We start from the raw sequence: 27,989 nt of genomic DNA, 5'->3' as shown, positions 1-27,989 counted from the left end.
TTCATACATACTTACCATAGAAGGAAGATCACAGCATCTGTCTCTGCTAGTCCAAACTGGACTGCACACAATGTCAAAATTCTGAATTTCTAACTGTAAAAGAAAGGAGAACCCTTGAAAGATAACATTATTTACAAAATCTAGTGGCAATAGCATTAAAATTGATTTCTAAAACAACTTATTTCTAATGTAATTAACATCATTCACACTTTGTTTTGTTTTTTTGTTGTTTTTTTCTTTTTTTTTTTTTTTTGACAGTGACATAAAAATTATTTTAAAACATTATTTAAAAATAATCCTCCTTAAGGCTTCAAGTAACTCCAAGATCTGATGCTTATGCATGTGCTGGTGCAGAAGGTGAACAATACTTAAATTATAAGTTCTGCAGAAAGGCTTCAAATAGGGACATTAAGAACAGTTCACTCTTTCACCGCAAGAGCTATAGTCCTGTAATTTCATATATACAATCACACATTTGGAGGCGAGAACCAAGAATCTTCTTCAGGTGTTAGGTTTTGCACACACATACCAGGTTGCAACCTTAGATTTTCTAATACAAAGCCTGGCTAATAGCCAGGCTAAATATGCATTAAATATAGTGAATTCATCAAGATAATTGATGTGCCCTTCATTGCAGCCACCACGTTTTCTTTATAGGTTTATAGATCACAAAGCCATAGGGGATTACTCTGTCACAAGACAGATTACAAGACTTGCCAGAATTAAAACTATTTCATTACAGAATGTCACGTAGGAGATTAAAACAAAATAACCTTCATTTAAAATTTTACAACAATGGAGAATGCACAGGAATAGTTGCAATGACTAACTGCTTTCCCTATTAAAAAGAAACAAAAAACAATATTTATGCTCATATTTGAATTTACTTGACTTCAACTTTTTATTAGGTTTCAGTTCTTGCAGTTCTGCTAGAATGAAAAACTATCAAACTATATTTCTCAGTTAAGTACCTTCAATCTTGCAATACAGAAACTCATAAGCTTTGGGTACTGGACTACTTATTTAGCAGCTCTTAACTTCTAAAGTCTTTTCTCACGAAAGGGTTTGCATTAATGTATGGATTAACATTTATCTCTTACTGTTGCTGATCTCCGGTCACCTTTCAGAAGTTTCCCAAGGATTTCATAGCCATCAGTTGTGATATTCCCAGCCTCCTTAATTGGCTTTTCCAGTATTTCACTGCAGTCAATGTAAATCTTAATATTTGATGAAGTGACAACAATATGAACCTGAAAAAAAGTTCAAGGCATTACTTAGAAAAAACATATTTAGTATTTTAACTAGTATTTCCTTGCTTAAATAATACTGTTTTAAATTTTCTTCTTGATAATCTTGATTTACTTTCAAGACAGGGAAAAATTCCAACATTAGTAACTTCTTTAAAAGGTGTTAAAGATCAATAAGATGAATACACGGGCACAGTTTTAAGTACTACTTAATAAAACAGCTGTACTGCAATTTTCAAAAATTAAAATCTTTTCTTTTAAAAAAGCTTGCCTGAAAGTTGCTTTAGGACAATATAAAAGTCAAAAATAAAAAGAATTTTAAAGAGGAAGTGAATGTAAGCTCTTTTGTTCTCTTCTAGTGGCTGGGGCCACACAAGAGGTTTATGAGTCTGTGACTGGCTAATAGACTTTGTCTGTAGTTCACAGAGTAGATCATTTCAGATCCAGAAATCCAGGGTCCAGTTTCCTCAGATGAGTCATTACTAGTTACTCTGAGATATGAGAACAGAATAGCCTGTACAGAAAATATATATATATATTTTTTTTTTTAACAGACAAAATAATGGAAAAAGCAAGAAATAAATTTCTAGAAGATAAATTTGACTGCAAAAATCTATGCCAAAATAAGGCAAAAACAAAGGATAAAGGATTAATTACTGGAAATAAGTGAAGTTACAGAGAGAGAAAAGAATGGCTGTAACAAAGGGAGGAGAGTAATTCCACAAGGAGAACAGTGTTTGGGTTAAACATAGTAAACTGTATTCAGAAGAGCAAAGGTTAGCATTCTAAAAATTCACAGTGATTATGGTCATTTATCCTGCAGTGACAGAATTAAATATCAGACAAGGACAATCTATTGCTCAAAGTAAGCAAAAGACCTAATGTGGCCACATAATGAATACAGGTGAATTTCCTCTCTATGTATAAAAACAGAAGACCTTCAGGCATCTCCAATACAGAAACAGGGTTTGTGTTTTTAGTGAATCTAATATGCAGTTGACAGAAGAACACCTTAAGGCAACAGAGAAGTTTTCAGCAGTTTTATATACCTTACACATGGCATATGTTTTATATACATTATATTATCAATATAATTGTTCAAATATCAACATATAAGGACCAGCTGTAAGAATCCTTGAAGTATATATTTATGTTTTAAGGCTTCTGTCGTCACTGCACATAACCCTTCAGAAATAAACTGCTATTCAATGACTACTTAAAAAAATTGGCATAAAGTGGAAACAGAGATTCCCATAAATGTCCTGAGTCAACAACTGACTGAAAAATCTCCTGGGAATTTGCTTGTTGGTTTTTTTTTTCGTATTAAATATTTTCCCATGTGGAGTCGTCTCCAAGGCATCAACACAGCTTATCTCAAACTCTCTAAACATTATGTAGTTATGCTTTATATCACTGGAATTAAGACTTTCGAAACTGTCCTAATTTTTTGTCAACTGAAATTCAGTTGGCATCACAGTTCAATTCTCAGTGTAAATGAGTGGTTGTTTTGTTTTTTTTTTTAATTTCTATTGTTGTTCACCAATCAAGTAAAAAAATACAGTGGAAATATAACAAGAGAGTTTAAGTATATTTTGTTAATAAAAATCAAGCTTTCCTCAAAATAAAATAAACACTACTATGCCATAACTTGAAATTCATTATCATTTACACATAATATATTCAGTCATTTGATCATACACATGAATTTTACAGGTAAATGGCAGCAGATGCAGCTGGCTAATTCTAAAAGGCACTAAATGTGCAAGACTTTCTACCGAAACATTAACTATGTGTCACAAATTAAATAAAGAAAAATACATCTGCACAGAGAATGCATGTTACTTCATTTTCATTTGCACACAAAACTTAGGAGGTAAATCTGTATCATATTGCTGAACATGACCACCAGTTTGAAAAGGTTCAAACATCAATGACTACTAGAGCATCATCTACCCATCCAAAGAAGCAGCAATCCAAGCAGTTAAAAACATTAAGGACTCCCTCAAGTCACCGACTCGGTCCATTCATTACTGATCTAATGTCAATTCTGAATTCCAGCTTAAATTTCGTTGCCTAGACACAAATCTACTGTTGACAGTCAATAAAACATAGAATCATAAGATGGCTTAGGTTGGAAAGGGCCTTAAACACCATCCAGTTCCAATTCCCTTACCACAGACAGGGTTACTTAACCACGAGATCAAGCTGCCCAGGCCCCATCCAACCTGGCCTTGCATGCCTCCAGGGATCCACAGCTCTGGGCAGCCTGTGCTGGTACCTCACCACTCTCAGTGAAAAATTTCCCCTAACATCTAACTTAAATTTCCCCCATTCTAGTTTAAAGCCATTCCCCTTTGTCCTATCACTATCAGACTATCTTAAAATTTGCTCTCTCTCCTATTTATAAGCTCCCTGTAAGTAATGGAAAGTTGCTACCAGGTCTCCCTGGAGCTTTCATTTCTACAGGCTAAAAGCCCAGCTCCCGCAGCATTTTTTTTTAAGGAGGGGAGCTCCAGTTCTCTGATCATCTTTATGGCTCTCCTCTGGACCACTCCAACAGTCCTGACAACTCCACATCTCTGTATTCAATCCTGCATCTCTGTATTCAATGCCATTTGATTTCGTTTTCAACAAAATGTTACCAGAAATGCTCTCTTCAATTTCAAGCACACTAAAATAAAGCATCACTTCTGACCATCTACAGTGCCAGAAGGCATGAAGTTTTACAAAAGCAAACATAATTTAATATCTCTCTCTAAGATCAAGTTTGATTTAGCATTCTGATTTTCTGCTAAATGAACCACATCAATAAGCTATGCAAAGTATTATCCCATATGTACATCAGCAGAAAGACATAAACCTATTATCAAATTTCCTGTGGCTAACTACTGCAAAACTGCAATCAAAAAGGAAGTCTAGCATGGTAATAATAAGCAAGTAGAAGAAGTATGTCTCTCCAAAACATTCAGTTATAAGCCTAATGACTGTCTGAGGCAGTCAGGATTTTTCCTATGGGACGTGCCAGATTCAACAGCTTTCACCATAGTTATGCTACACAGAGCATTCAAGTATGCCAAAGTAAATCTCTCCGCACAGTTAGGTGTAGTTAGCTGTGCTTCACTGAACGAGCCAGTAAGTCATCTAGCAAAAACCGCAAAAATGTTTGACATTTTGGAAAACATCTTCTCGTCTTTTAAAGACTTGTCATTTCTTTGAAACTAGATGGTAGAAGAAATTACAAAATTACCTTAAGAAATGTGTTAATCTTACTTTCCTTCCTTCATCTAGTTGAAACTACTGCTATCCTTTACTAGGAACTAATCAACATGGTTGATACATAAGGCTTTCCCAGCACGTGAGCTGGGGAGTCCCATGATGCTATCATTAACGTGACTCATGCAGCAATCTCAGTAATCATTCTGGAGAAAGCCCAGAGAAGTCTGCTCAGTTACGTAGTGTAAAATCATAAATAGAAGATATTTAAGTCAAAGCTACTCCAGTTACTTCAAATACTATCAAAATCTGACCTTTTTATTCCTTTCTGGGTAAAGAAGAAGGGGGATCAGCACACTCCATGGTTCATTTTACTTAAGATGTAGTCGGGTAAGCAAGAATTTGTAGTTTCAGAGCTTTAATGTAATTTGCCAATAGCTGTTACTTCTGAGCATTGTTCACCACCTTCAGATTGTTCTTATGTATGATTGTATGTAACAATTAAAATAATGCAAAATTCTTTAATTTCATCATTAAAATCATCAACAAATGTAGTGAACAGTTATACAAGATTGCTGTTGTTGCTGGGCTTGCAGGTTGTTCCCCATTTGCGCTGATTCACAAGCAGAACTTCAGTGTAAGAGCTATCAAAGAATTCTCCTCACCTCTATTACATTTAGAGAAACTAAAAGGAAAAATGTGACTTTGAACATCAATAAGCTTAGCAGTTGACACACACTGCTGATAATACAGCATGTAGAGAGCTTCATATCACTGACTTGAATAATGGAGGTCTCATCTCTCACACTGAAATGAATGAGAAATGGTAAATGCTATTCTGTGTTTTCACTACTCCTTGGCAAAAGGTGATACAACTTTTAAAGCAAAACAATACATATTCTAGTCCTTGCTGACTGTTTTTTCTCACTCCAATAGATTTACACTGTTCCTGAAAATTCAGTAGTCCAACTAAGCTACAAAAAAAAAAACAGAAATGTGAAAAGACAGATGCCAAAGGCAAAATAGAGGCTGTATAATGCAGGTGTGATCCAAGTCTACTCATAAGTAGCAGTTATAAATGTCACGAGGCAAACATCTCTTTACATATAGGAAAATAGTCATTAAGTAAATTATAGACACTACAACAATTAGACAAGATATAGAAACAGTTTGGATAATTACCCCCTCTCAAGTTCTGAAGAAAACAATAACTCTTATAGTACTGACTGATTTTATAGTACTGTGTTTTAAACAGATCAAGTCTCAACAGATTGTAATGCTGGCACCAGCTAGCTTTCCCTGCCTTCAGCTGTAGCAAAGCATGCTTCACAATCTTGCCTCCAGTATCACAAAGTCAATAGAGGCAACCCCTTATCAGTATCCTCAAAGGAATGCTTGTAGTGACTGGTCATGTAGGAGAGGGTATCATAAAGAAAACAAATCTTATAGTGCAGCCATATTTAATCATCAGAGGAAAAACTAAACTAAACAGAAGGCAGATAAGAGAAAACATCAGAATGTGCATTTCAGCTTACTGAAAATGTTGCAATTGCAAGACACTTTCTTGCCTTTAAACACATATGCTTAACAGCTGGAAAATATTTTTGAAGCTGCAGTTTTAGGCATACATGCAGCCTTAACTAAATACTTCCACAGTCTAGAGGTAACAAAGTCTGGCAGGATCAATTTTACATAATTTGATCCACAACATTTAAAAGCAAGCACAAAACTGTCACATTCGTAGACAAAGGCAAATTTCACTAGCCATTCTGACAATTCAAAAATGTGAGCTCCACTCTAAATTTGAAACAGATTACACAATCTGTTATGTGTTCTCTCTCATTATTTTTGTTCCTTCCATTAATTACTATTGTAATTAAATATATAAATATTATATATTTATATATAATATATATAGTATTATTATAGAATAACATGGAATATTGTAGGTCCAGTGACTCTAAAGCCAAAAATATACCTTGCATCCTTGCATACACAGAAAATATGTAAATATACATGTTATGTTTGTTAATCATATAAATCTCTTTCAATATTCTATTCAACTACCAATATTGGCTCCTTGCTTTCATTTACAAGCCAGAAACTACTTAGTTTCTGAGACTACATCTTCCTCTTCTCTCAGTGGATCCAAATCATTATATCCTACCCTCCCAGAAAAAATTTTTTCATCACATCCTTCTTTTCCTTTTTCCAGTTCATCTTTTTTTCTTTCATGAGCCAGATAAGCTATGATGCCTTGTAGTAATTCTCTCTCCACTTTTACAGTCTTGACAAATCCATCTTTTACACTGGTTCAACACAGGCCTTACATTCCATAACCAAAGAAGAACTAGAACTTCAGAGATCTTGAATTGTGTGATCTGTAAGCCTGTGTGTCACAGAATCACAGACACAGATTTGTAAGGGTTGGAAGGGACCTTAGGAGATGATCTAGTCCAACCCCCTGCTAAAGCAAGCTCCCTACTGCAGGTCACATAGGTAAGCATCCAGACGTGTTTTGAATACCATGAGAGCTGACAACCTCACTGTGCAACTTGTTTCTCTCCCCCAGTTCTGACCCTCAACGTGGTTTTCCTAAAGAACTTTCAACCAGATCAAGGAAGTTCAGATGGAGCTTCCCATATTTCAGTTTGTGCCTGTTGTTCCTTGTCCAGTCATCTATGGGACTGTAAGAGAACTGGATATAACTGACAGTAGCTTCTGCTTGCTTGTGCTCTGTTCCAAAGAACAGACCTTCAGAAAGTAACCTTCATAATTTCAATCCTTTACCTTGTGGAAGCTTCCATAAAAGATCTTCTTTACTTCATCATTATCAAAAGTTACAGTTTGAACTTCTCCCCTTGTATCCTTGTTAAAGAATGACAACACTTTGCTGCCAGCTGCAAAAAAATAAAATAATACATTTCATTTTAGATGTAAAGCTGAAATCACCATCATAAGATAGACTCATGGATAAAATGTAGTGTAGCGCTCTGGCAGGTAAACACAGACTATAGATAGTTCAATTGACCTAGCTACATAGATGTATGTTCTTTTGGTTTAAGAGGTAATACCAAAGGTAAAAGGCATATTAATTGAAAAATTAATCTATGTATAAAGTAAAACAGTATATATTTTAAAACTGAAATTATTTAAATCTATTACCATGTTAATAATGCTTTGGTTTTGGAAAGATTTTGGAATAATACATGCAAAGTAATGTAATGTATAAATTTTCTGTTCAATAAGTATAATCATCCTTACGATCAAGCACAACTCCAACTTGTGGCTTGTAATCTCTGTCCGTAATCTGCCAAATAGCAAAAGGTTCATTGGGGGATTCAGGCAGAAGACGGAATAGCATGATGATAGTGTATGCCTGTGGCAGTCCCTCTGGGTGAATCTCCCTGTTAAGACAATATGAAGATATTTTTTCACATGGAAACATATGAGCAAAACAAACAAGCTCTTTTTCAAGGAAATGGCTTAAGGGTAATGGGGAAATAACAGTGTTTAACAAAATTGTGCATTTTAACTACTCTCTGTAAAAAAAGTGCTAAGTGAACTCACAGCCTATCTTAAATTCGTTGAGGCATCATGATTATGGGGGCCAGAATGTGACCAAGAACCCTGGGAGATTTATTCTTGCAGTAAGATCTACATAAACAACATATATTTTGAATTCCTTGATGGTAAGTTTCTAAAAATCTGTAGTCTTATTTCACCTGGCTTATTTTAGACATGCATTGGAAAATATTCTGTTTAACTATCAATGGCTTTCAGGAACAGAGGCAATGAAGGAAACATTTAATGTATTCCCTGCAACAGGTGATGTATTTGGGCCCCACCTCAGCCACTGGTGGCTGCTGAAATTTAGATTTGTGATGTTCAGATTGTTAGACATAAAAAATTCATAAAGCTTGGAATAAATAAAAATACACAGCAGATGGCCTCTGGGATTTTTTGAAGGAGACATGCAGAGTGCAGGAAAGTAGCTGCAAAAAGGTAGATAGATCATGTGTCTCCTTAGCCAATAAACTGGAATTGAGAGAGGGATTTGGCATCATGAGCATAAACAGAGAAACCTTGACATGAATATTTTAGGCAAAACTTAATTACCCACATGGTTAGGAACGCTTTCCAATTACAGTCATATCAAAAACCAATAACACACAACACAGTGAAAGAAAGAAAATAATAAAGTAGATATAGCCGTTCTATTTATATCTCTGATAGCAAGTTATGTCAAATATGAAATAGCTATGCCAGTAGGATCAGGATGCTTTTATTGCCTTGCTGACTCAGTCTAAAGTGAATTTTATATTCTGGCTTCTTATGAAAGCTAAGTGCCCAAAATACTCTGCCAAGTGTATTCCACTTCTACAGCAGACAATAAACTGCATAAAAACATTCTAAATAACCTGAAATAAACAGAAAGGGTTTTTTTATTTTATTTTTATTATCTTCTTGTCATCCTACTTATCCTGTTTAATGCATGATTTATATTAATTTAACAAAATTGCTAAACAAGATACCATTGACTGGGGTTATATGTATTTCCCTAGCTGTAAAAATCCAGGCTGTCAAGGATCACTCCCATAACTGTACAAGCACATCAATAAATTCAAAAAGTCCTTTAGTCCACCCTCAGCTTTTAAAGTTGTGAGCTGAGAAGGCCAGCAAAAAGAAATTGTTACTTCATATACTCCAGTATGAAGCCTACACATGTGATCTGATCCAATCTGGCAGAAGATTTCAAAGGCTTTTACAATAACAACAACAAAAAAGAATAACTTTCATTAAATTAAATAGGAGTAATAGTCTATTTTTAGGCATATCCTCTGACTCAGGAGGTCCTTTCTGAAACTTAAGCTTAAGTGGAAGGGTGAGGAACAAATGTAAAAGAAAAGGATTTACTTGATTCCTCCTACTAAAACTAACCGCTAAATTTCTGGAGTGTATGTGATAGTTGAAAGGAATGATCACATTACCTTCTGTTAGATGCTATAAGACTACAGGCCCTTTAAATCTCCACTTCGTTCACCAGATATAGCAATTCAGCTACAAGAGACCCTAAATCAATGGTATCAGAGTGCTGCTTACTGCAAAAAGTGAAGTTTACCACACTACACTTAAACCATTTTCCACTGACAATGTAGAGCTCTTTGTACCGAGGAGGCTGTTGCTCAATTGAGCCTTTTGCCAGGCTCTATACCGTAAGTAAGTAGAGTGGTTAAGAAAGACAGTGTCAAATAAAAGAACAAAAAGCAACTGGATTAACAGTGAACAGATTGCGAAGGAAGAAGCAAATAAGTATTTAACAAGAGCAATGATGGATGTTCTTTGGAGTATTTTTTCTGGATTTCAGTTAAAAGAACATCAAATAAATGCATTTTCCATGAGACACTAATGCTATTAGTTACAAACTCTGTTAATTCTTCCCCACCTGTTTGCTCTGAGTCCTCCTCATTTACTTACCGTATTGGCTGGCTGACAAAGGCATTTTTGTGGAGTCTATATGCTACATAGCTTGGGAAAGAGCCTGATTCCAGTGATACGCCTTGCACAGAAGCAAAATGCTTCTCTGTCAGATTATATGATTCCAACATCTTGAAACCTTTAAATCAGGAAAGAAAAAACAACAAAAACACTGTAGAGCTGTATAAGACAAAAATGAACCTATGCAAAATATAGGCAGTTTCTTACCAGGTGAAGTATATCCTTCCAGGTAAATAAGAGGACAAGCTAAAAGAGATGAAAAAACATGTAAGTTCATAAATACAACCCCTACCACAATATGAACATGTACATACTTAGACAATTTTTTTAGCAAAAATTCTGTACTAATATAAATTCTTGGCCAATTATTGCTACAGTTGTCACATTGTGTTCTGTTCTACATTAGATGAACTGCTAAAACCTTTACTCACTACTTTTAGTTGGATGTTTCTACCATGACAAATTGTATGGGATAACAGATGAGCCCCCAAAATATTTTTAGTTTAATTCCTAAGAAGAAAGGGGCATAATGACTCAATCTTTCCATAAATATTAGAGGCGTGAGTCAGGCTGCATATTAGCTGTCAGAATCACAGAGAAAAACTGCAGATTTATATGGCTTCTAAGGATCCAGCGGATGAAGAAGTTAGGGAGTCACAGAGTTGCACATGACAGGCTTGAGAATTTTTCTTTTTTGCCATTGAAGGATAACTCTTGAGTAAACAATTGACATTTAATTTCAATCATTTTGAAACAGCATCACACACTTCACCCATGCTCTTACAGAAGACTGGACCAAAGGTAAAGAGACCGGTTGTGTCCCCCAGTTCATATTAGACATCATTCTACTTCCTTGTAAAGAGCAGAACTTCTGACTATTGCTTGTTTTATTCTACCTATACTTTTGAAATGTCAGACAAGATTACACTAAATACAATAGTTAGTTCGAAATTAACAACAAAAAACTTTTGCTCTCTCAAACCACGCGTAGTTATTACAAAACCTAACTTTTATATTTGAACGTGTTTTTGAAGTATTGTAAAGTCATTTACAATATAGCAGTATATAAACAAATGCACTAGTTTGGGAAAAGGGAAAATGGTATTTTCTACTCACTTGAGGTAGCTGTCTCACACACAAAGGTGACAAGGTTGTCTTGAATCTTTTCAAATGCATCAAAGTCATCAACAATAAATACATGACGTTCACTGGGCTTGCTGGCAATCTTGGCCAGCTCATTGTAATCCACATCAGCCACACCAACAACAAAGACACTGAAGCCTGTAAAAATAACATTTGTTACTTGAAACATAGTAAAACATACATAACCATTTCTCAGGTCAATATTTCACAAACGCTATCATTGTCTTATCTATTCACTCCAGTATCCAGCCTTCATTATGAGTACACATGCTGGTTATCCTTTCACTCTGTCAAAGTTCATGAGAGATTAAATTGCTTTTTGCACCTTTCTTTCAAAATTTTCTCCTCTTTCCTTCACTGACTGCTGTCAAGGACAGATTCAGGATGCGATTCAGCTCATCTCCCTAGCTTGCAAACTTCAGGATAGGAGAAGCTGTTTTCTGTAGATGCCTATCTGTTGCTCTCTTCAATAACTATAAAAGTACCAACACCTTAGACTAGACCTTAGACTAGATGGCAAAAGTAAAATTAGAAGAACCCAGCCCCTAGAATTTAATCATATCACCAGGTGTAAAAGCATAATCTTTCTCTTTGTCAGGTGATTTTCCTCTTCAAATCCTTAAAATGGAGTCTCCTTGCCTTTTATATCAAGTTTTTGTTCTGTCATATCTTATGCCCTTAACAGAATTATTTTTCTGACTCATCTCTTCCTTTCCCTTTCCCCACCTAATTCTCCATATAATAATTTGACTTCTTTTTATTGCACCAGAAAACAGGAAAGAAGAAAAACAGTCCATTACACAATTTATCACTAAAAAGAAAAATTTCTCCAAAAGAAAAAAAATGTAATAAACATGAAACTTCACAAAAATGTTGGTTGGAAGCTGAAGGAAGAAATAACATTTACTATAAATTATAAGCCTATTTGTATTTGCATTTTGAATTTTTCCAAAGGAGATGGGAAATAATTGTCCCTCTGTGCTCGGTACTAATGAATCTTTGGCTGAAATACGCTGTCCAACTTTGAACACAATATTTAAGATGTAAAGTATCTGAAGAAAATAGCTAATGAAAATGACAAGAGGTTTGGAAAACACAATCAACAGGAGATTGAAGGAAATGGATTTGTATTTGTTTAGCCTAGAAAAAAGACAGAAAGAGGAAATGACAACAGGCTTCAAGTATGAAGGCCTGTTACAGTGTACAGATATCAATTGCTTTCCTGGTTAACTAGGGAAATGAAAAGAAGACAGCAGCTTCATTAGCCTGAAGAAATACTTAGGTAAAGTATGAGGAAAAGCTTTCCAAATATCAGCATAAGTTAAGCACTAAAGCAGATTATCCACAGAGACTGTAGAGATTTTTATGAATAGGTTAGCCAAACATCTTTAGAAATCATCTAGGGAACTTATTCTTCCAGATCACAGAGGCAGACAAGATGACCACTTGTGGTTTACATGCCAGTGATTTCCATAAGGAAGCACATCTTATTCAAGAAACTGCATTCCTAGTGGTTCATACAGTGAAATGCAAGAACTTTTGGGCAAGTTCAGTAGAGGCTGCTGAGAGCAGGGAAAAAGAGTACATGCTTAGTCAGACATCTGCCACACTCAGCAGTCTAAAGCAGGAGTGCAATGTTTCTCAGCTCAAAAGCAATGAAGAAGTCAGTTTAGACCTAGCTCCAGAAAAAGCACTTCCTTTCCCTGGAGCTCCTGTAGTCTGTGTCAAATAAAACAAAAAGCCAGGCCCAGCTTAGCAAAAGCACCAGGATGGAGTACTCTCCATGATGATGCTTGGGGTCCACAGAGCAAGGAGAAAAAGTAACCAAAAGTCTTTATAAAATAGCATGCATGAAAAACTCCTTGAAAGCCCTGGGAAGCCATACTTTCCCACAGAGGAGAGAATAGAGAAAGAAAAAGTCTGATCCTGAAAAATCTAAATTCTTTAAGTGGTTCTGAGTCATTCTAAACAATCAGAATAAATTTCTGAATCCATAAATGGTAGGTAAAGAATTCCAAGACGATTGAAGCACCACTTATAAATTGCGTTGGTTAACATGCTAAGGAAATGAAATAGCTAGGTATTGTGAATAGCTTACCGGAGTGCTGTATGACCGTTGCTGCTTTCCTCACTTCATCCTGTGATCGACCATCTGTGACAACAACAAGTACCTTGGGAACACCTCGCCTCATGCCGCTCTCCCAAGTCAAAACCTTTTCTTTGATAAATGTTAGGGCTTTGCCTGCAAAGTGTACAACAAATGAGTCAGCCATATTATCCATTATCCATGAAGAAATTCCTTACTTTACTTTGACAGTCACTCAACTAGTTGAGTGACAGCCACTCAACTAAAACAGGAAAACATAAAACCTAATCCTTTGTCCATGAAATATCAGGCAATTTATCTTACAAAAATAAAATTATTTCTCGGAATTACCTGTCCGTGTGTTTCCTCCTCTGTACTGAACATTTTGAAGAGCTCCCAGAGCTTGAGCCTTGTCATCAAATGTATTCAGTTTAAACTCAGATTTTGCTTCATCGCTGTATTGCACAAATGAAACCTGGGAGGGAATGCATCATTGTATTCGGTCACATATCTCCAGTTCAGACTCAATTGAAATATGCATTGTGGTATATTAGTAACCATTAAATAACTGAAAAATCTTTCCCACATACGTATTTACGTTCCCACATACATATTTACATAAACATATACTGTCATAGCAGTGTACACACACAATATCTTTATTTCCTTTGTGCATAAAATGTGATATGATTTTAAATATGGATGATTAAGACATTTCTATTACTATGGAGCCAGTTTTATAATATATTCTCTCTGCTTTTGAGTAGGTATATATTATCTAGAAAATCTCCTCCATTTATTTTTAAGAAATGCGAAAAGAACCTGGTGACAGAATGACAATGAACTTGGACATATGCAAAATTGCATGTTCTCCTGCCGTAAGTAATAGAATATAATCACTGTATGTTTATTCTTAAATCACTTTTAAATTTAAATATATATAAATTTTATGTTCTTATTTTTCATTCTATATAACTGCAATATTATGGTATCAAACTAACTCAGTGCTGAACAACTATCTCTTTGTATGTATACATTAATATTTATTGAAATAAATTGCTCTTTTAAAATCAGTAAGAGTAATAAATTAGTTATTAATAAATAGCTCATTCAAAACCAGAGATTGCTGCAACTAATTCAAGAGGTATGTGACTTCCATAATTTGCTAAATGTTAGCACTCTCTGCCTCTTGTATCAGGTCTTCAGCTTTAGACCGGAGACTCATAGCAATTCATGAGAAAAAAGATCACTGCAATGCTCAACAATTAATTTGTAGGGAACCTTGTAGCTAAAGAACGTTATTTATTGAACCCTGGCAGCAATCTCATCCAGCTTCACATAAGTAGAAAAAATGTGTAATGGTTAAAGTAAGACAAAAAATGTCTGACAACAGTAATCACCAAGGAAATCTTAGAGGTCTATTCCTCTTAGTTATTACTGTTTATACTTAAAGTATTCTTGAACTGAGAAATTAAAACACAATCCTCAGTCAACACTCAGACTGTCCTCAGAGCAGTTTTCTGATAGCCAAAAGTTATTGTATAACAACTAGATTCCCTTAGTATCTACAGAAAACCTCATATGTTTCATATATATTTATACATACACACACACACTGTACAAACAACTTTAGTAATCCACTTCCAGCCTCATCCTTCTAAAATGTACTCAATGGAAATAACTAACTTACCTGGATTCCAGCAGGATTAATCAAGTCAAAGGCTCCTACTGTATTAAAGACAAACTTTACTACTTTGTTGAAGTTATCATCACCAATACTCCAGGAAGCATCAGTCAAGAACACTATGTCTGCTTTGGCACCTCTGCATACTGAAAGACCAAGAAAAGGAACACTTGAAATATACCATTCATAGCACGACGAAATAAAGAGCATTGCTTCAAAAATTTGAAAGGCAAGTATTTAGCAAACTTCTACTACAATACCATCAAATGGCAAGTGTTTTATGCTCAACATAAAAACATTTATTAAATATTCTCAAACAAAGATGCAGGAAATGAAAAGCTCAATAATCAAATGCAAATGTCTTAAATGACATTTTTTTCTGAACAGCTTTTATAAAAAGTCCACTGAGGGCAATGCTGACAGATTTGCTATAGAGCTACAGAATATCTTGATTTTTTCCCCAGTGTATGTATTCACCTTTCCATTCTAATCCAGGAAATTTCAGAGTCCAGTAAAGCAAATGGAGACAACTAAGAAATTGATCACAAACTTCAGACCCTAAATTACTGTGCTAGCTTTAAATCTATTTAAACTTATGAAAAATAGAATTAAACCCTAAGGCAGTGCAGCAACAATGTTAAATACTACTACAAAAATACTACGTAGATCTACAAATAAACATACCATCCCGAGCTGGAGGGATTGTGGGAGGTGGAGGAGGCGTAGGCGGTGGAGTTGGTGCCTCTGTAGGTTTGAGGACTGAAATAAAATTAAAAAAAAAATTTGGTTTAATATAAATTATTTCATTTAAGGAAAACTCTAGATATTACTTTCTTATTATCATAGAAAGATTCATCTTTTCTCACTAAATTTTCTAGTATTACAAACTTCCCCTCAAACTCCAGTTGACACACTGACAGAAAGAGGAAAAACACTTACAAGAAGTATTGAAAGACATCTAGAAACAAGACAAGCTCTATTATTGAAACAAGACAAGTTCTGTATTCAAAACTTAAGGTTCATAGTATCTATTACCTACCTGTATGTTCCCTCACAGAGACTGGAGGTCCCTCAAGGTTAGGGGTCTGAACAAAGACAGTTGCATTGTATTCTGTGTCTGGTGAGAGGCCAGTAAAACAATGGCTTGTTTCTGATCCACGTACTGTAATTTCCTGTCCTCTGGATCCTGTAAAAACAAAGACCAATGGAATGAAAATTAGAACCCACTATTCCCTTTTTAATGTGTGTACAAGTGTAGAAATTAGAGACTTTTTGAGAGGAAGTTAGGATAGCAGTCTTATTCTTGTCCCACAAAAACCTTCTAGACTAAGATTAAGCTCTGATTATGAACCCTGGAGCATTCAGGAAAGCAGCAACATTCCAGCAACATTCCAGTGCATGTAAAACTCCAGTAACTAGCAAATCTCCACTAGTGAAATTTAACTTGACAATAAGCAGTAGTTCACTTCGCAGCTTTTTCACCACCACAGCATATGTTCAGACCTTCAAAATTCAATCAAATGCAGCATGACTGACAGTGGAGGCTTTCCTCCATCCCAAGCATGTGGTCCCGCCACCAAAATACGAAAGCTATGTATTAGAAAGTGCAAAAATTCTCTTACCATCAGCTGGGTTCAGCTTTAGTCTGTAGGAAGTTGCTGACCGGTGAGCTGACCATCGGATACAGAAAGTATCCCAGCCAATTTTGTAAGTTGTTAGGTCACTGACATTCAAGTATACTGTGAGCAGAGAAAGACAAAAATTGCTCTTTGGAAAGCAGTACACCACAGATGTTAAAAGAGCTACATCACACTTAAATATTTATCAGCAGTGCTGCTCCAGAACCTTTGTTTTGTTTTGTTTTGTTTGCTTGTTTTTTAAGATTTACAGAAGGAAAGAGCAGTTCCAGTCCAATTTCTTCATATTATCATATGCCCTACAGATACTGGCCTAGTATTTTACAAACACCCAAAGTCTGATAAGCTTCTCATCTTGGGAAACAGCCCATTTTATCATTTTTCAGCCACGTAAGTGGAGTTCTTTACACAATAAAAAATTTCAACATATCAGAATCTGACTCATATACGGCAGTATGAAAAGAATGAATGTAGTCAACAAAACTCAGGATAATTGATTCATGTTAACTGAAGAAACTTTAAGAAGCTTTTTAACTGAGGGTATTGACAAAATTATCTCCTTTTGAAAAGGTAAAGTTTCAGTTTCTGGACTGCATGGTTAAATTCTGTAGTATCCTGGATATAATTACAGACTGAACCCAACTACAGCCAATAAAATTTGAGGAAGCAGACTAGAAAATTTTACATTTTCAAATCATTACTTAAAATTATATTTCCATTACTGTTCTGAAGCATAGTTTTTGTCTTGTTTCATTTCTAGAAACTACATCGTGGCCAAGGGCCAAGTCTCTATTCAAATCTTCTAACTAGCCAAGAAATACTGTCTTAATCAACATTATCTCGGATCAGTATATGTATCTAGAATGATTACAATAAAATTCTTTTGACTTACATGTAGTGCCTTGATCTGTCAAAGGTATGCTCATTCCAGAGTCATACTGGGCATAAACATTCACATCATAAGTAGTGCTGGGAGATAGATTATGCAAAGTGTAGGATGTCACTTCTCCCACAAAAACCTCCATGGGCTCATTTGAACCTTGAATTGAAAGGAAGCATCAAGAAAACGCAGAGAGAAAGATTCATGATAAGTGAGCTACAAAATTATCTGGCTCCTTTTACATGTCATTAGGTATTAATCTCATTTTCTTCAACAAAGTATGAATTTACAAAACATGAATCTTATAACCTCTCCAATACTCATCTCATGGATACCAGTTCACATTCTCAAAAGTACAAGTGGTACAAAAGAGAGAAAAACAAGTCTGGTTTTTCAATTCACTTCATCTAGTCACTGGTTAGATTCTGTATGAAACATTCAACACAGTTCAGTCTCTTTATATGACTGTATGAAACACTGTACTTGGTAGTGCTTCTTATAAAATACTGATAGCAAGAGCTTCTATCAAAAAGAGATAATAAAGGAAAATAAATAAATCTTTTAACACAAACATTTCATAATATGTATGATTTCTATTCTGATCTCCCATTATCTACTCCTTGAAAGTGCTCTACTCAGAATGAATGAGTATTCTTACCCACAGGCTTGTATACAATCTTATAGCCAAGAACAGGGGATGGTGAAGGATCCCAAGAAACTCTGAATCGTGTATACCATTCATCAGTTATATATATATTTTGAGGAGGAAGCAGGCCAACTGAAAACAAAGAAAAGCATTCCAATTTAATAGACTAGTGACTGGTTTTGAGCCTCTAGAAACTTATATTGTAACTCTGTAAGGAAATCACACTTCAGAGAAACTATAAACATAATGACACTTTAACAACGTTGGAGTGCTCAAGAAATGTATAGCTTACATTTTTAAAAGAATATTTTACATTAAAACAAATTACCAGTTCTTCCATTTCCAGTCAACTGTCCACCATCTCCATCTTCATACACAGCCACAACAGTTATTTTATATGGCGTATCTGATTGCAGTGGTTGTAGTATGACATTATTTCTTATGCCAGGAACTGTTGTCTACAACATATAAAAGAAACATACAAACAAACTCAGACTATTGTAACCGATCAGTTATGACAGTAACTAGAACTAAAAACCTGACTGTTTTTCATGTTCACTGTAGATAAAGTTGTACAGGATATTTTAAGAGTTATAGCCTATGAACAATTACTAGTACTTTTTAATTTAAACTATAAAGCATTGTGACCAACATGAAAATATAAATCAAATTGACCCTTCAGTTCCTACCCTTACAAGGGACATGGCTTAGTTATGGGACTCAGCAGGTCAGGTTGATGGTTAAACTGACAATCTTGAACATCTTTTCCAACTTACAGGATTCTATGACTTTATAATTAGACTGAGATGCTGCATTTCCTCCCCCAGATTTCAGCACTGTTTCCTTACAGAAAGGAAAAGTCAGAATAATGTGTTTAGAGATGCAAAAAGAGAAGAAAGTGTTTGTAAAACAAGGAGGGAAGACAAATCCAGTCACACTACTCATTAGTTTCAGTTCTAACTTATCATTATCCTCATGGATACAATTTTTTTTAGGAGAAACAACAGCTGGTCTGAGAAAGAAGCTCTGAATATTCAGCAATGTAAAAACTTGCTCATGCAACCTCCAGTCTCTTCAACTTCCTGGTGCAGATGTGAACTTCTGCTTCATTCTAATCAAAAGGTAGGCATAATCCAAAAAGTGCTCCATAAAATAGCTACAAAGCACTGGAACTACAGAAATTGACTTGATCAATAGCATGTCTCAATCAACATCTTCCGTTATTACTTGAAAGAGAATTCAGTTGTTCAAGACTTACTATTTTTACAAATAAAATGACCAATATTTTTTGCATAAAGATACATATTCAAAGTTAGTTGTGTTCTGAATAACAAGTCCAATAGTGAATTTCCTACTAGTGATTTTCAGCATGCTTTGTATAATATATAAACAGGTAGAGCATTTAGATTTTAGACAGTACTCTCTACACTACATTTTAGCTGATGGCAGTCAGAAGGAATTCCATCATTGACCTCCATAGGATCTGGGTTTGCCTTTGTTATTACCACTCAGAGAATTTTATACATACCAGATTAACCCATGCTGTCATTAAGCTGCAGGAAATTAAACACAAACATAATTCATGTTGAACTTTACCAAAGTAAGTTAGACGCTGAATCAAAGTTTTACCACTACATTCTTATTAAGCCTTGTCAATGCTTTTTCAATTTACAGAATTCAGACTTATGTTTACTCTGTATCTTAGCACACTGACTTCATAATGAATAGAGTATAAAATAACAGATGGTTATTTATTGTAGAACACTACTTGAACTCAGTTTCAAGAAGCAGGCTTTGCTCAGAATCCTCTGATTAATGATGTGACTTACATCTTCAACATTTTTTACATAAAAGTTTATTAAACTGAGTTCATTAAACTCTATATTTTTCTTCAGTTTTGTGAAAAAGAAAAAAATTTGTACAAACAATGGCTTTTCAGCATTACCAACAATGACCAAAAAACCCACAAATGTCCAAAGTGCACTGCAAGTAAAACAGGTGTTTTTCTGTAGCCTAAACAATCAAGTGAGAAAATCTCAGTGCTCATAAAAGAATTACAGCACTTACATATTCATCAATAGGATCTCCCGCAGTGGGTGAATAAATGATTCTGTATTGCTGAACCGGCCCATCAGCATGGTCCCACTGTACAGAAAGGCTGTTTGTTGTCTCATCGAACACTCTCAGATTCCTTGGTCCACTGCGAGGCACTAAAGAAAGAAATACAGAAGGTATAATGATGGCCTGTCACATCAAGTCTTAGAAAAACACGAGGATTGAAAGGAGAAAGCAGCAAAAGAGTAGTGACATATGAATACCATAAACAGTTCCTTTTTGCTTCGTTTCTGGAATTAATATGAAACAAGCCGAGCACAAGCAAGTTAAGTTGTCACACAGAGGTTGTGGTGTTTAGGTTTCTTCAGCAAAACAACATTTAGAAGGTTGATGTGTACAATTTTTGAGTAAAATGCAGAAGTCAAAGCACATTTTTTTTTCCTATGCATCTTAATATGTTACTTTTTTCAGGAAGATAAATTGATATTTAACTGTAATCACATTTTAGAGAACGATTTTTAAATTCTTAAACATATATATTCAAATTAGTCTTATTTCCCAGGTGAAAATGAATTTAGTGATTATGCATGCATTCCATCTTCCATGCAATATACCAAAAAGCCCCCTTCCAGGGAGGGCTACAATTGCTTCAGCCATAGTTCAGATCCATTTATCTGAGTTACACTGAATGGTTTTCACAATTTGTGATTTTATAAATTCCTCACACATTAATCTTGACAGATCTCACAAAAGTGCTGCCTCTTACATGTTCTGCCCTGCGCTTGGCTTGGATTTCCTTCTCCATCTGCATACAGAGCTATAACATTTATTGAGTAAGCAGTGTCAGGAGTTAAGCGTTCCAGCATCACATCACGAGTGTTGGCTGGTACCACAATCTGAAACAGAAACAGAAAGCACCTACATAAAAAGTGTTCAATTTATACTATATCCCTTAAAATGAGCAATTTAAACAAAATATAGAGAAATCAGGAACTGCATATTTTTCAAGAACAACAGAAGTTTAAAATAACCAAATAACACTGATAAAAATTCAAGAGCAGGTACCACAGGAATAATAATAAAAAAAAAAGATAAATACATAAAGAACACTCAATCTGCAAATGGGAGGAGAGCTTGGTAGGTACTAACAGGTACGAATTGACAGGTTCCTACTCCTGTGAAGTAATACACTGTTCCACTATACAGAAACAGACTAGTAAAATTGATCTTCCACTTTCATTATTAAACATTTTCTAATAAATATTTGTTGTTTCTTTCTGACTTTATCAAATATAGGTTATGTCTTAACTCATCATTACCTGCAGTAAAATAAAAGATAATTCTCAGTTTTAAGTAGGAGAATCTTATCTCTTATTTATTTCATTTCACCAAAGCAAGCTTTCATTTACAATATAGTAAATTCTGTAGGCACACTCATTTCCGCAGGGACCCTCCTAAGCAGGGAGTTATTCCAAATTCAATAGCTTATTGTTGTTTTTCTACACTCATTGAAGAAAGCAGTATCTTCTGCACACTTTCAAAGACTAGCATAAAAAGTAAATTACTTACAGATTCTGATGGTCTTGGGCCAGACAGTGGAGAGTAATTAACTCTGTATTGCTGTACTGGACCTGGAGCAGGTTCCCATCGGACATTCATGCTGTTTGGTGTGGGATTGTAAACTTGAATGTTTCTTGGTGTTCCTCTCTCCACTAGACCAAGGATAATTAAAAGTAAGTTTTACAAGCCTCCTTACACACATTCTAGTTCTACTTTAATTTCAACCATGCTCAAAATAAGCTGAGAAGTGTATCAGCTCAAGACATTATTTGTTTTACCCTAATATCTGTGAATCTAAGAATCTTAGTTATTAGTCTTTACAAGCATCTCTGCCAGGCAGCAGGGCAGCTACTGGCACTAGAAGTAAAATGTTCCTGTTGTATGTAAGTAAACTATAAGATAGCTTTACAACATAAGAGCTGAGGTTGCAAGTGATAAATGAACTGAAAGACTCCATTTGAATAAACAAAGAAAACAAATCATTTACAGAGGTAAAACCACAAACTATGCATGTAAACAGAATTTTACATTAGGAAAATTAAACTTCGATAATTTATATAACTTAATTAGAACTACTCAGTTTCTAATGATTTGAGCCACTTACACACATGCACAAAATCCAACATTTTATTTAAAAAGACTATTTTACTTACAAGTTCTTCCAGTATCAGATGTACGTCCACCATCCCCTTCCGGGAAAACTGGAACCACAGTTACAGTGTAAGGTGTATTGGGTTCAAGAGATCTGAGGATAACATAGTTTGTGTTTCCTGGCACTGTGGTCTAAAAATTTAAAAAGAAAGGTGGAGGTATAACATTTACATGAAAATGGAAAAAATTCAGCTTTTTGTATCTCCCTTACTGTTAATACTTATTTTAGCTTTTTCTTTACATGATTACTACCTCACAAGGGAACATAAATTGCAAATCACTCTCAGGCCAATTACTATCAAATTAGTTCTGATTTAATACAAGAGACGTTAAAATATGAATTTTGTTTATCATGTCATTGAGTATAGCAGTAACCTCACAATCCAGCATGGCAGATTCCATTTGTCCTCCTTTTAAAAAATAAACTTGTTTACCTTATCTCATTTCTAAATTAGATGTGATAAAATCTTTATGAAATAAATAATGCGTTGAAACTTGAAATAATAGGTTTCATGATATCTTCTAGAATTGGCCTTCAAGAAGATTCTGTCTTGCACAATGGTTATCAAGTCTTGTGCACAATTCCTTACAGCTGACTTTCACTTCTGATCCTGTTCTACTATTGTCAGTAACAAGATCTACAGCAATCTTTTTAATGACTACTATTTAGCAGCTGAGAGTCATTAAGTCACTTTTGAAATCAGAAAAATAAACATCCCATAACACTACAACAACCTAATGAGAAAAAGTAATGAGCGACTCTGTCTGCAAGTATAACTCCATAGTATTTAAGGAATATTTTTTTTATCAGTAGCTTTCTAGATGCTTATGACATAGTGGTAATTCACATATTCCTTATTTAACAGGCACATCAAATTGGCACAGATCTGAAGAGAATAATATTTCCCCAGCCTGCAACGTGGTATCAAATTTCATTTCAAAGAGTGTTTTGTCTCATTAGGAATTAAGTAATTTTAGATTATTAGAATGAGATGCCCTCATGCATTTTTTCATTTTCACAAATATTGTCCCAGATGTCTGCCAATTGCCACAGCAGTAAAAATGGGTAGAAACAAGGTCTATTAACTTTACAGCTTTTTGTACATCTTTAAACCAATGTTATGGTCATGCACACTGCCGTAAGAAATAAACAAACAAAAAGTTGTGTAGCATTAAATCTGTGTTCTAAGAACTTATCACTGAAGGTCAAATACATAAAATCCAACATCAGTATTACAGATTGGAAAAAATGTCTTTCATGGATGTGTTCTGCACTTGCTCCAGCATAGCTACAAACAGAAAAGCCAGTATGTAGGCAAACAAGACCAACTTCATTCTATAGCATTTCCCTCACTAGAAACATATATTGCAATTTATTTGAGACAGTTAGCAAGAAGGATTTACCATTTCTTCTGCACCTCCAGCTGTTGGTCCATAAAACACTTTGTACTGACGAGGATTTCCCTCTGCATGATCCCATCGAACATTCAGAGTACTGGTGGTTGGGTCATAAACTAGCATGTTCCTCACAGTAGTGAGAGGTTCTGAAACAGGACGATAAACTGTCAGAGATGTGGGGCCACATTCTCTCTTTCGCCCCCTGCTATCAGATCATGTCCATGCAATGTCTCATTAGGAAATTAAAAAACAGCAGGTTTAATAGTTCATGTCAAATGTTGTCTTCATTAATCTCATTAATCATAATACATGAGACTCAAAAAAAAAAAAAAAAAAAAAACCAGATCATATAATCGTGGAATGGCTTGGGTTGGAAGGAACCACAAGGATCATCAAGTTCCAATTCCCCGTTGATCTCGGGTTGCCAATTACTAGATCAAATACTAGATTAGATTGCCTAGAGCTCCATCCAGCCTGGCCTTAAACACTTCTAGGGAATGAGGCATCTACAACCTCTCTCTAAATCTCCCTTCTTTTAGTTTAAAACCATCCCCTCATGTCCTATCACTATCCACCTGTGTAAAAAGTTGATTTCCCTCATGTTTTTAAACTCCTTTTAAATACCACAAGGCTGCAACGAGGTCTCCTTGCAGCCTTCTCTTTTCCAGGCTAGCCATTTAAAGAAAAATATAAGAAAACTTTATTTCTGCATGTTATTTTAGAAATATACAGTAAGTTCATTAGGATTGTTTTCCTAATTTTTCTCCAAACACGTTGTTATGTTTGACCTTCCAGAAGTTCAAAAATAAACTATGTACAAATTAATAAGTAACTTCATTATACATTTACTTATCCAATTAAGTAATTTAAAAAATAGTGATTTGTTTTTTACACCTGAAGTGCTGGTAGAAGATCACTCAGTGCTTCCTATAGTAGGAGAAAAATACTGTCATAGAAATCCAAATACCAAAGGAGAGAGAACAAATAGACATGATAAGTTTCACCACAGAGACATTTTCTCCGCTGATTTGAAAAGTAAATCAGATTTGTTTCAAATCTAACAAGATCACATGTTACTTACTGGTTCTGCCTCGTCCTGTCATTCGGCCCCCTTCACCATCCGCATACATCGATGACACGGTAATAGCATACGGTGTGTCAGGCTGCAGCTTTTGTATTACCACACTGTTCTGCCGCCCACCAACCATGGTCTAAAGTAAAACAAAAGAAAAGATTAAAATGCTTTTTTGGGCTCCTTTTTTATGCTTATCATTATAGCTAAGAAAGTAATCATTTGAGGCTGAGTGGAAAACACTGTGGTATACAGTCCAATCCCCTGGTGACTAAAGCTGACAATAAGCATTGAAAAACATTTTCAAATATTTTCATATTTATCTTAGCAAATACAAACAGAGTCTGGTGTCACAAAGCCAGTATTCTTTAAAGTCTCCAAACTTGCATGTCACCACAATTACATATTAACTGTCAGTTCTGTGCCAGAACAAAGTTGTTTCTCTATATTGCCTTTGACTATATTAATAAGAAATCAGCAGGAGTCCTTAATTTGTTTTGATGGATTTTGAATCGGTCTATAGCTGCTGCAGTCTGGTCGAATGCACGCGTGGAATAAATGACAATACTCTGCAGACTTCTAATATAAAATTTTATCAGCATCATCTCTCCTTGATTTTGTGTGTTTTATAACATGATGCTTTAGTTTCTAAACACCTAAAATCTAAATCAATCTAAAATCAATTTATGACCTTCATTTCAATTTTTCTTTAACATAGAATAATAGAATGGTTTGAGTTGGAAAGGACCTTAGAGATTAACTTTAAGTTCCAGCCCCCTGTCATGGGCAAAGACACCTTCTACTAAGCCAAGTTGACCAAAGCCTCATGCAGTCTGGCCTTCAACAACTCCAGGAATAGGGCACTCACAGCTCCTCTGGGCAATCTGTTCCAATGCCTCAACATTCTCATAGTGAAGAATTTCTTTCTAATGACTAATCTAAACCTAACCTTTTTTTTAATTTAAAACCATTATCACTTGTCCAGTCACTACACTCCCTGATAAAGAGTCTTTCCCCATCTTTCCTATGGGTCTCCTTTAAATACTGGAAAGCCACTATTAAAGCCGTCCTGAAGATTTCTCAAGGCTAAACAACTCTAACTTTCTTAGCCTTTCTTCACAGTAAGGGTGCTCCAAGCCTCTTCGAGGGAGATATAGAACCCTGTTCCTACAATTACCTCCAAGGAAAAGATTTTCATCACATTAAGAATAATATTCAGATATTTGGCAGTATTGAGATTTTTTTGGTTTAAAACATTTGAAAACTGCACCTGGAGCATCCTTTTTAAGACAATCTACCTATTTTCAAAGCCTATTCAATTAATTGGTGTTTATGATAAACTTAATATCTTTAGATGATGAACTGAAAGCAAGGAGGCATCTTCATATTTCATATATTTAATTTAATTTACAAAGAAACTTTTTTGTTTCTACTCAAGTGTCCAAAACTCATTTCAAACCATAAATGTTTTCAGCCTCCTACTGTGGCTGACTTCATATTTTTTGCATCTATTTGCCTTTCAAAATGTGGCCCTGAGCAATCATGATGGTGTCTGCAGTTTGGTATGTAGTTTTTGTATAGTTGTATTCAAATCACCTGTGGTCTCCCCTGATGCCAAGGACGTCAAACGTCAAACCAGTCTTTAAAAAAACAAACAAACAAACAAACAAAAAAACTTCTAAAAATTCAGGTTTTGAATATTTCATTGGGGACAGTGCTACACTAACAGCAGTTTAATCAAATATCGTAATGACCAAAAAAAGCGGACAAGTAATTATTATCATATGACTGACAATTACTTGCAGACAGGCACTAACATGCTATGAAGAGAGCAAAAGTGCTCTGTATGCATTTCTCAGAAAGAGGTATTTTCTCCAGCTGCCACTGCTGGACTCCGCCCAGTTGTGAATAATTAAGTCATTAAAATTCTTTGTCACAGCTTATATTTCCACAGATTGCCCTTTTTTCACTCTAGTGGCAGCAAGTATAGATATTAATTAACCGTGCTGCCATTCCTTATTCTTTTAATGATTTCTCACTAATCTTGCATTCAAATCCTCATTTCATTTAATTGTTTAATTATGTCAACTGAAACACACATTTTTCAGAAAAGGGTAGAAATGGGTACACGGGCCCCTAAGTATCCAACTAATTTAAAATGTTCCTAGATATGCTTCTGAACACGGTGATCTCCAATTGCGGGAACAAGCTAAATGCATGTGGTTTTCATCTGAGATTCTGAGTCATGTGGCAGTAACCACAACAGTCTCCCAGTGCGGAATAGGGCACCTTTAAGTAGCACTTGATTTTGATAAACAGGTTGAATTAATTAACATTCCCGGGCTGTTTTTCTTGGACCACAGGTAATCAGCACAACTCCCGTTGATGGAGAAGGATAAGTTGGCTAATGATATGGTACTGGCTTTCCCTTTCAGTACAGCTGCTTGTTTATATTAAAAGACAATAAAATACTTTAAACTCTTCTTTAACATGTTTCCCATGCATGCATTTTTGCAATTGCAATTTCTTGGAGGTTGTTCTGTCCCCAGCATGGTAAGTAAGAATACCACACAATTCTCTGATTTTCAATAGCACATGAAAGGCAAGACTATGGAGGTAGTCATGGTACTTTACGTAGTTGATTGAGACAACTACGTATCTGTGACTTGTATGTGCTGATTGATTTTTTGAAAGCAGTGCCTCCTCTTTTATTTATGTTCGTCAGTGATGTCAGAGGCAGATATTGGTAGCATGGCAGAAGAGGTTGAACCTTCCCACCAATATTCCGTTACATGTTGTTGCCATGTGACAGATGACAGCAGAGGGGCAGTCTGGCAAAACAGGGTCTGACATGGAAGTGCATATGAAGAAAAGTTGTGTCATTGAATTCCTCCGTATGGACTAAATGGCACCCACTGACATTCATCAACACTTTTGAATGTTAATGGAGACCAAACAGTGGATGTGAAACAGTGGGCCATACATTTCAGCAGTGGTAACAACAGTGGGTCACCTCTGAGAATTTTTACAAATGCAGCATGCAGGCTCTTGTTCATCACTGGCAAAAATGCATAACTAATGGTGATGACTGTTAAAAATAGCCTTTTGTAGCTGAGAATTTTCTCTGTCAAACAGTGCTCTTCCTATCTGTTGTAATTTCCATGGAAATAAATAGGAAGCAATAATTAAGGATCAATCTACATAGTTAAAGCTGCAGA

At 35.3% G+C, this 27,989-nt stretch overlaps 1 protein-coding gene across 3 annotated transcripts in view; it reads right to left on the bottom strand.

The window, feature by feature from the left end:
- COL12A1 (collagen type XII alpha 1 chain) overlaps nt 1-27,989 on the bottom strand; it is a 100,393-nt gene that overhangs the window by 21,946 nt on the left and 50,458 nt on the right. For all 3 annotated transcript variants that reach the window (XM_085217786.1, XM_085217787.1, XM_085217788.1), the window contains exons 32-53: nt 24,781-24,910; nt 23,706-23,845; nt 22,304-22,433; nt 21,660-21,802; nt 20,857-20,986; nt 20,103-20,245; nt 18,364-18,493; nt 18,048-18,167; nt 17,402-17,548; nt 16,495-16,611; nt 15,912-16,058; nt 15,557-15,631; nt 14,879-15,018; nt 13,540-13,663; nt 13,201-13,344; nt 11,076-11,240; nt 10,167-10,205; nt 9,939-10,077; nt 7,725-7,867; nt 7,251-7,360; nt 1,101-1,250; nt 16-93 (exon numbers count right to left, since the gene is read on the bottom strand). In XM_085217786.1, the coding sequence (XP_085073912.1) occupies nt 16-93; nt 1,101-1,250; nt 7,251-7,360; nt 7,725-7,867; nt 9,939-10,077; nt 10,167-10,205; nt 11,076-11,240; nt 13,201-13,344; nt 13,540-13,663; nt 14,879-15,018; nt 15,557-15,631; nt 15,912-16,058; nt 16,495-16,611; nt 17,402-17,548; nt 18,048-18,167; nt 18,364-18,493; nt 20,103-20,245; nt 20,857-20,986; nt 21,660-21,802; nt 22,304-22,433; nt 23,706-23,845; nt 24,781-24,910 (2,784 nt within the window). The remainder of the gene's footprint in view (nt 1-15; nt 94-1,100; nt 1,251-7,250; nt 7,361-7,724; nt 7,868-9,938; nt 10,078-10,166; nt 10,206-11,075; nt 11,241-13,200; nt 13,345-13,539; nt 13,664-14,878; nt 15,019-15,556; nt 15,632-15,911; nt 16,059-16,494; nt 16,612-17,401; nt 17,549-18,047; nt 18,168-18,363; nt 18,494-20,102; nt 20,246-20,856; nt 20,987-21,659; nt 21,803-22,303; nt 22,434-23,705; nt 23,846-24,780; nt 24,911-27,989) is intronic.

Source organism: Meleagris gallopavo, chromosome 2, assembly GCF_905368555.1.
Source record: "Meleagris gallopavo chromosome 2, MGAL_WU_HG_1.1, whole genome shotgun sequence".
Lineage (NCBI taxonomy): Eukaryota > Metazoa > Chordata > Aves > Galliformes > Phasianidae > Meleagris > Meleagris gallopavo.
Note: the sequence above shows the minus strand (reverse complement) of the source record. Positions and strands in the feature narration are given on the sequence as shown.